Source organism: Glycine soja, chromosome 20, assembly GCF_004193775.1.
Source record: "Glycine soja cultivar W05 chromosome 20, ASM419377v2, whole genome shotgun sequence".
In the NCBI taxonomy this organism is placed as follows: Eukaryota; Viridiplantae; Streptophyta; class Magnoliopsida; order Fabales; family Fabaceae; genus Glycine; species Glycine soja.
Window position 1 is genome coordinate 37,087,960 of NC_041021.1, and position 10,313 is coordinate 37,098,272.

The 10,313-nt window shown below is 27.2% G+C and overlaps 1 protein-coding gene across 3 annotated transcripts; it reads right to left on the reverse strand.

The window, feature by feature from the left end:
- Positions 1-7,504: 7,504 nt before the first annotated feature.
- On the reverse strand, positions 7,505-9,898 carry LOC114403710. Of its 3 annotated transcripts, XM_028366826.1 has the most exons (3): positions 9,557-9,897; positions 8,033-8,676; positions 7,505-7,999 (listed from the first exon to the last, which is right to left on the reverse strand). In XM_028366826.1, the coding sequence occupies exons 1-3, from the start codon at positions 9,624-9,626 to the stop codon at positions 7,946-7,948; spliced, it is 768 nt and encodes a 255-aa protein (XP_028222627.1). In that variant the 5' UTR covers positions 9,627-9,897; the 3' UTR covers positions 7,505-7,945. The 3 variants fall into 3 exon arrangements, with proteins under 3 accessions (XP_028222627.1, XP_028222628.1, XP_028222626.1); XM_028366827.1 differs by having other exon boundaries at positions 7,505-9,335; positions 9,557-9,898; XM_028366825.1 differs by having other exon boundaries at positions 7,505-8,676; positions 9,557-9,896.
- Positions 9,899-10,313: the final 415 nt, after the last annotated feature.

Sequence of the window (10,313 nt, forward strand, 5' to 3'; positions counted from 1 at the left end):
TAGATTTAGATGTTTTTCCTATCATGGGTTTAATTCATGACACTAACATACAAATGTTTTTGTATATTTTGGATGTGCACAGAGATTAGGATCCATTCATGTGAATGTTGGCATAATTGTCCCCACTCAAATTTTAGCGCTCATATATATATATATATATATAATTTTCTTATAATTTGCAATGTAGTAAAGGATTAATTTATAATCAAAATAGACAAGAGATTAAATTATTTATGTGTAACTTTGACAACTATTACATAAATTTTATAACTTGATATATAATATAATTTTTATTGATCCAACTGTTGAATTATATTTACATATTATTAAGATTGTTTGTGTAAAATTTTATCAAAATTGAACAATAACAAAAAGGTAACCAAATTATTCATATTTTATAATATTTTGAAATGTTTATATTATATCAATTTTAATCTATATGAATGAGATAACAAATGATTTTGAATTAATATGAAATTTTGTATATGTGATCTATGTGAAAAGAACTTTGAATCCAATAATAAGTTTTAAGAAAATATTATTGAGTTTAAAGTTATAAAATTGTGTAATAGTTGTCAAAGTTACACCGATATAATTTGAATTTTCTTCATAAATATATTATCCCATAAATTTATTCTTAGTCTCATTTTTTAATAGACATTAACAATATTATCTTTTCTCTCTTTTGAGTGTGTATTTCACACTTCATCTTCTAATTTATGAGAATTTGTCTCTTAACAATTTCAAATATTGTTGTTTTTTTAATATATTGTTATTTGTTTGCTCTTCTTAATAGTATATTTCTTTCAATATATCATCTTTTATCTTTATTTCCAAATTGAATTTTAATAAAAATAAATAAATATCAATAATTAAAAACAATCTTATATTATAATGTAAATTGTACATTATTAATCTAATATCTATTTTTTATATTTAAATATTTATGTATAATTTTTTATGAAAAATATTTATGTATAATAAAATTTAATTATAATAAAAAATGTTTATTTAATTGGCTTACCATTATCCTTCTATTGTTGTCAAAATTTAATTTTTCTATCCCTATCCTTTTTTGCATGAATTTGGTCATCTACTATTTTAATTATATAATTTTTCTCAACTTGTTAACTTCAGATCTTATATTTAATATTTAATGATATGTTGACTTAACATTATGTACTATCATATCAACATTTTTATTCAATATTAAATGTGAAGTTAAAGTTGATAGATAAACTAAAATTGTATAATTGAAATAGTAAATATATAAGTTTGCAAAATAAAATAAAATAAAGAGACCAAAAATCAAATTTTAATCATAGCAGAGAAAGATCAAAATTGCAATTGATTATATTTAAATAATCATGAAAAAAATATGTGTGTGCTTGCACACAAGGACGGATTTACTTGACCGTTTGCTTTTGATTCTAATTCATATACATATATTGACTTAAAACATAAACAAATAGGTTTGTGTGCTACCAAACAAGTTAATGAGCAACATTAGCAATATTCCTAACATACGAAATTTACACATCATAAAACAAAAGAGTACAAAAAAAAAAAAAAATTCAGCAACATTAACCATCACCCTAACATTCACTGAGTCCACTCTTTGGTGGCTTCCATTTCACATGAAATTGTCGCTCCCATGTGGGCATTTAATCTCCATCCGTCTTTGTCATGGACAGGCCGGTTTAAGGTATTTAGAGGAGTAAAGCCAATTTTTAAATAAGATTTTTTCAGTTTAATAATTTTTTAACAAAAAATAATGTTTTTATTGGAAATTTATTTTTGGAGATTTTAAGGATGCAAAACCATTTATTAATTTATTATAATAGATTTTCGTTAACATTTTTTTTCAATCAATATTAAAGCCAATGCATTCAATCTTTCTGACATTGTTAATGTTAAATAAGATTTAATTAATTTTAGTTTTGAAAAAAAAAATTTCGTCTAAGTAATACTTATTGAAATTTTTAACATTATTCTATAAGCAATAAAAGTATTAGGAAAAGAATCAATTTTTTTATATAATTAAGTATGTCAATTAGTGTATCATTTTTTACTTGTACAATTTCTTTTACAATTTTTAATTCGATAAATAAATCTAATCCATCAATATTCGAGTAATTATTATATTTTAATGAGCTTTCAAGACAATATTCTTTTAAATTATTACTATTCAAAAACTTCAATTTCTTAATACTAAATAGAAAAGCAAAAATATTTTCATATATTTTAAATTGTTCAAATCTATTTCTTAATACGGTAATTGTTTGATCTATTGTATATAAGAAGTAATCAATTTTAAATGATTCTTTAGGAGATTATACAACTTCATTATCAATATTCTCTTCAAATTTTTTTTTACGAATAACATATTTTTCACAAAACTTGGGTTCTATATCCATTTAGTAGCAAATTCTTTAGCAAAAATTATAGCATTTTCATATCCATCTTTTCTATATTTTTCAAAAAAAAAAAAGAAATAATATCTTTCAATTGTTCTATAGCAACATCCATACCCATATCCTTTATAATATTTGTTTTAATTTCACTTGCTAACAAATTTATCAATTCATCTTGTATCCAATGTCCAAGGTAATGATTATTAATTTTATTATTTTTATTAATTTGACGAATATGTTCTTGCATTATAGGATCAAATTCTGCAATCATTTCAATTATACTTAAAAAGTTTTCACTACTTTCTTTGTAAATTATTTCATATGTTCCACGAAATGCTAAGTTATTTTTTGCAAGAGTTTTAACGACTACAATAATTCTAAATAAAACACTTCTCCTATGTTTCCTATCTCTATTTATTTGTTCTTGAACATGTTTGTCAATTGTTTTAATTTTTAGTAACCTTGTTTCTAAGTCAATCCATAAGCTCATATTAGCAATGTGGTCATTACTTATCTCATGATTCCTCAACTTATGACTAATATTTCTCCAATCCCTACTACCTTCATTAGCTAATCTAGTTGTACTAGGAACAAGATTAAGTAATTTGCAACAAAAACAAAAGACTTTATCCAAATCTTGAGAATAAATTAACCATCTTCTTTCATGTTGTTCACCATTAGACAACTTTTGAATGTCAAATGATGAAAAAAAGTGCCTTGAGAATTCATCCTTAGGAAAATCTATATTAGTAATTTTAATAGGACATTTTTCTACTAATAAATCTCTCAAACTTGTACTAATATTTGTCCATTAACTTGGATCGTATATTTTTAATTGTTTTTCTTTTAATTTATTAATTTATTCTTCTTTTTCATTTTGAGTTTGAGAATCAATATAATCTTGTTCATTAACTAATAATACTTCTTCGCTATTTTCATTTTCATCAATTACTACATTGTTAACTTGTTCATTAACTAATAATTCTTCTCTATTATCATTTTCATCAATTTTTACATTTTTAACTTGTTCATTCAACAAGCAATTACCTATATTTTTAAATTTATTTTTATATGTTTTGATAAATCTATCTAAAGTCCCTTTTTGTAATTCAATTAAAGCATCAACTCTTTTTTTTTTTAAGTTTTGAATAACTAGAATCAAATTTTAGAGTTGAAAATTTTAAATAAAGCAACTAATGTATAAAAAATAAATAAAAATTATAAATCAAGATTATGAAAAAAAATGTTAGAACAATAAACCTGATTGCCAACTTGCAAATAGATTGCTTTATATACTTCTTTGAGTTGAGATACTTCACCACAATGCTCTCTGAACTCTGAAACTAATAAATGTAAAACAGAAATATTTTAGAATTTCAAGAAATTATACACAAATAGTATTAGATATTATGTAATTCTCAAATATGCATGTATAAAATAATTTTTTGTGGGAGTCCTAAGGTGATATATGAGTAATCTTGACATGCAACCCTAGAGAGTAGTAAAGCGCATTATGTGTTAATTGAAGAGAACAAGAAACTGCATATTTTCATATCAAAAGTCTAGAAGTTTAGAAATCATTGAGTATTTTGACTTTGTTTTTTTCAAAATGTCTTAATAGCAATCACTCCACATAAGGATCCACATTTAACCGTGTCGGTGGAGTTAATATTTTGCTATAAGACATCATACTAGAATTTATGATTGCTAAATTATTATAACTGGTTTGCCTGTTATCGCCAACATTAAGTAGTCATCGAGTGTTTATTGGGACAATATCTTAGCGGTATTATTACGGATTCAATCAAGTAAAAGTTTGTTGACATAAAGTATTTGGTTGTTAAATAAAGAATTTAGAAAATATGAATTTGTATAGAACATATAGACACTTATTTCATGCTAGCTGATCCACTTACTAAGGATATGACACTTAAACTTTTTCATGAGCACAACTCATATGGGTGTAATTCCTTATAGTACCTTAGTTTAGTGAAAATCTTACTTATGTTCTATATCTTACGATTTACAAATATTTTGTTGTTTGAATTTTCTACAGAAATAATGTTGAAGTTTATCATTTTATTATAAGTTTATTTTGTTTGCAATATTTATGTTGTGTTTGGATAGATCTTTATAAAGAATAAAGTTTAGACTTGGAAATAGACATGACTAAGATCACATTGCATGTAATTTCCATGCTGCTTATTCATATTGACCTATGTCATTAAGTGTATTGATGTGGTGGTCATTGGAATCTAGTTACATTTGTTGTAGTGACGAAAACCACAATGATTTCATTATTGATATATGAGATGGACTAGGTTGTTGTTAAGGAGGAAGTCTAAAGGTAAATAGCTTAGAGATGCACACTTAAGGATTTTTTATATAATTGTTACAATATGTAACTTAAGTGGGAGATTGTTAGAATTTTCTATTTCAATAATTAATGTAGGCTAATATTATAAGACAATTATATTAGTTATTTATCATTAGTGAGTTTTATTATATGTGATTAAATGAACCCGTTAGACAACTAAATTAGAGGATATGAACTTAAATGAGCAGATGCCAGTGTTGAGCCATTAGGAGATAATGAGAACCTTATTAGGTTAATTATGGTCCCTTCCTCTTCTCCCATATGAAGAGTTATGAAGGGTCATATTAATGAATAAAGATGTTTTGGCTTTGGAAGAACCATGAAGCCACCAATTACCTATGAATTCAGATTTCGCTATGTTTGTTTGATCAATCATTATGGATCCAGGTATTCCTAAAATTCTTCCTGATAATCTAACGTAATGTGTTTTTGGTAGTTATTGACATTTTATTAGGGTCCTCTAAAATTCCAACACTTCTTTCATTTGTTTAGGCATTCACCCATCATTAAAATTCCTTCCATGTTCTTCAATTACAAGCATCGTTATCTTTTCAGTAAGAGTTTTATAATTGAAACTCACCCAAAACACAAAAGCAACTAAACTGCCTACACCTTTCCGGTGATAGATTGAGTATTTGTCACTTCCAATCTATATCTCACCTATGCATACTTCTAGCATATGGAGCAATTCATTTGCAAGAAGCCATTCTATCAATTTTTACGATGAGTTCCAACCCTAAAGGCCAATTCTTTAACATCTGCTTTATAATAACACCTATCCCATTTGTTACGATAACTACAATAAATTAATGTTTTGTAAAAGGAGGGCTTAGGATATTATCATTTAGGTTAGTCATGATAGCAGTAGGCGTTGATTTTGAACAAATGGGTTAATTAAGTAGCCCTTTTACCTTACTAATATATACTTTTTTCTGCTTTTTTTTTAAAAAAAAAATCTTCCTAAAAATGTTGTTATTCGAATTTTTAATTGAATCAATAGGTAAATCTCCATTTTCATTTGAACCTTTTTACTTTTCTTTATCAAAATCTGATCATTTATTTGTTTTATTTTTCATTCATGAAATTCTTTAAAATCTTATAAATTCACGTCATCTTTTCAAATCTTATGAATTCATATATTATAAATTTATTAAAATTCAAATTATAAAATATAATCATAAAAATCTTATAAATTATTAGTCTTTAAAAATCCACTAGATTTTTTTTATTCTAAAACAATAATTTAAATTCCTTTGAAATCCTAATTGAATACAGCCTTAGATTCATGAGAAACTAAAAATTTCCTTCTAAAACTGGCATAGTTCAAAATTGATGTTTACTAATATTTTAAATTTAAATTTTCATACAATAATTTGTTCTATATAAACTATACACAAACTTTAAAATAATATCTTGTGTTATAAGTAGTGAGTAATATTGCATCTATCCTTATAGTTTTAAAGATTAAAGTTTATTCAAAACTTCTTTATAATGTTTATTATTTCATTCTATTTTTAATCATTTTTAATTTCAAATTATTATTAAAATTTATATGCTTTAAATTATTTTAAATAATTATTTTTTCAGAAAATAAATTTTTATTTGTTAACAGGGACAACTAACCTTTTGTTGGTTAAACTATAATGATTTATAAACAAAAATTTAAAAGCATATTAAACTTTCAAATAGACTTTAGTTATTTAATTTTTTTCAAAATAGTATTAGATATTATTTTTTAAATTTAGATGATTAAAATTTTTATATTGAAAATTTACACTTGTCTTATGTATTTTTTTTTCAATTATCACTTGGACTTTTGTTATAATTGTAAATATCGCTTTATGGTATGTTTATAATTGTGATTTACATTAAATAAAAATAAAAATAGTAGTATTGTTAAGTGCTCGTGAGTTTTCAATTAGACCTTTTTAATTATTTTTTTTAATATATCTTTCTAATTTAACAAAGATTGAGATTTATCGTAAACAAGTAACATCTTATTTTCCAATAAAAAAGAAATATCTTATTATTTTAGAAAAATCAAAGGATATAAAATCACTTTTTAATGATTATGACATGCTTTTGTAAAGAAAAATGATTATGACATACTCGAATCATGTGTGAAATCCTAAGTATGATTTCATAATATTCATATAAAGGATCATTCTCACATATTCCTTCAACTATTTAAATATATTTTAACCTTCGAATAACACTCATATAAAACATCATTTTAAATAATTAAAGATTATTTTGAACCTTTTAAATAAGATAAAGTAAAATTTTTAAAAGATAAATGATTATTTTGAACCTTTTAAATAAGATAAAAGACCAAAATAAATCTTTTAAAAAATGAGGGCCCAAATTAATAAAATAAAATAAAATAAAAGATCAAAATAATTATTTAACCTTCATAATATAAAACCCTAACATCTTTGTCAAGATTCCACACAACTAACATCGTAATTTTTTCATCCAATAAAGTGTAACCAAGTCTTCATTTTAATGATCATGACATGCTCCTTTCATGTGACCCATCTACAATAAGAAGTAAATATACCCTAAAGAGTTTGTGTTTAATTCAATTAATTGCGATTTGCAAGTCACTCATTGTCATAAAGGAGTGCTTTTGTATATGCCCTCTCCCACCCTCGAATGAATTTCGTTGTAACCAATTTTTGCTAAAGATGAAGGATACGGATAGCTTCCAAAATTTCAATGCTTCAAGCCTACTGAAAACCATTATCATTATAGTTTCGATCAACTTCTCTTTGTGACTTTTTCCCCCCCTTGAATCCGACCGGTTAAGCAATAGTATTGCAACAGATACATTGAGCAATAGCATAATTGTTAGGACCTTCTATATTCGCCAATTACAAGAGGTGGAGCACTTCTAAAGTCTCCAGAGGTTAGCAATCCCTACTATATTGAAACAAAGACATCGAAGAAAAACACTAATAATCGACCTAAAATTTGAGCACGTACCAATATATGAACTTCAAATTTTCATCTGTTTAGAATCTTCATATGTTACATGGCTCTGAGGTTCACTAGAATATAAGCATTGGATTCTTCGCTGGGAGATGATTTTGTCAACACTAAAGGCCCTCGGAGCTGCCTGAAATTTTATCAATATACGAACTTTAGATTTTCATCACAGTTCAGAATCTTCATATGTTTCATAGCTCTGACGTTCAGTAGATTCATAGGCATACGATTCTTCATCGAGAGGTGATTCATAAACACTGGAGCCTTCAGAGCCGTCATAAACAGGAGTTTCACCAAAAAAGGAACTTTCAGATCGTTCGGATTTTTCGCGAACTTCAGTTTCTGCTGTCTGAACAAATTGCAACAACAAATGCACTCCATTAACCACATCATAAACCATTAATCCTATTCTACCACCAACCCAACTGCCCAGATGACTTCCAACAAGATAGCCAATTCTACCAAGCCTTTGCTCCCCAAGGAATCCTCCAGCATAAGTACCAAACAAAGTACCAGTGCCTCTAAGGAACCCTTCTGTGACAGTACCACCATAGTAAATAGCCTCAAAAAAGTCCCATCCAGAAGAAATGATGGGACCTATAATCCGCTTGGCTTGACGGGAAGCCAATTTTGCTGCCTTCTTACCTTCTTTCTGAGCATGTTTTGCCGAATCCGTTGGGGACATCCCCTGAGCAACAGCATCAACAAGGGCAGACTCAATTGCTTGGCTCCTTGCTCTTTCAGCATGAGAAGACCTAATATTGTAAAAATAGAGCTTCACACCTTCCTTGACAGCACATGCTACAGTTCCAGAACCCATATCGAAGCAATTTAAGATCGTAAACTTTCCACTCTGAGATGACCCCTCCTCCCCAACAAGTTCCCTGCATTTTTCAGCTGAAAGAAGCAACTTACATGAGCATAAACAGACACTTGAATTACCAAACAGGGTAATTTTGAGATTTTCAACAGTCAAATATGACAATGTAAGGTAAGAAATGAAAAGCAATAAACCATCAATTTGGTCCCCTAAATATTACCCTCTCTCTTAAGTAGTCCTAAAGTAATAAAACTATATAAATTATCTTTCAAGTATTGAATATCCGTCAATTTAGTTCCTAATTTAATATATTTTACTGATGTTCAGGGACTAATTTGAAGATTCTTTTCAATTTTTGAGGGATTACTTAGCATGATTTCTAATACTTGAGAAATTACTTGTATAATTTTACTTCAGGGACAATTGCCGAGAGGGTCATATTTGAAGGATGAAATTGAGGGTTTATTCAAATAAAAAGTTATTTCTTTTATAGAAAAACCAGAAGTTAGTTTACTTGTTTTGCTAATGAGTAATGGCCACACAAGAAGAAAAACATATAAGCACAAAAGGTCCAAGGCAATCATTAGAATTCATGCTACTAAAAGAAAGAAAGAAAGAAGAAAACTTCCCCTCAATCAATCCGTTGTTTCTTGGACTATACAACCAGTCATAGTTGTTTTTCTCCAATAAATCCTACCCTACCTCAACGGGATATCCAAATTCATCAACGATACTCCTATTACGAATAAGCGGGGAAAAAATTTAATAAGCGTGAACTAAAGGCTTTGTTGCTAAATGTCATGTATTGAATATAAAAAAATTGTAGAGTCAAAATAAGCAACACGAATTGCAGTGATTTGCGATCTGTTGTTGGGGAGGATTATCGTTCACCCTAGATCTTAAATTTATAGAATAGTTTGAATTTGAATAGAGAGAGAGATGAATAAAGTGAATTACCTGTGAAGCTAAGAGCAACGATGGCAACAACGGAGATGAGCAAATGAAGCCTTCTACTCTCGAAATCCATGGCGATAACAGAAAAGCCTAACTAAGCCTAGAGTCTAGATCATAAGAAACTATCGTGTATAACAGCCAATTTGAATGGACCAAAGAGAGGGAAGAGTCTTAGCCTTAACCGTGCCTTCTCCGCGGCCTCTTCACGGCGATGACATTGACCGTTGACTACAATACCCAGAACTTCAGAACAAAACCAACCGTCTAAAAGGAAGGAACCAACCAATCAAGAATCAGTGGGCCAAACCAAAACCATTGTAGACCCAAACCATCAATGGATTTTCTTCTTGCACCCAACATATTTCCTTATACATCTAACAGTGAAAGGGAAAAATCCAAAATATCCTTATGTATAGTCCATATGGATTATTAATCCCTATGGTCAATCCACAATTTGCAAGTCCCATACTGATTGACAATCCATATTATCAATATTATATTAAAAATGTTTTATGTCGAACATGTGATATTTGCCTTGTTACTATAACACTTTAACCAAGTGAATTAATAAGTTAATTATGTTAAAAAATAATTAATGATGTTATATAATATTAAAATTTCTAATGTATATTTAATACATATATAAATTTACATAATTAGTTTTGTTACAATTAATTTTGATCTAAATTTTTTTATTAAACTTATGATTTTTATTTAAAATTCTTCTGATTTTTATTTAAAATTCTTCTATGTCACAAAT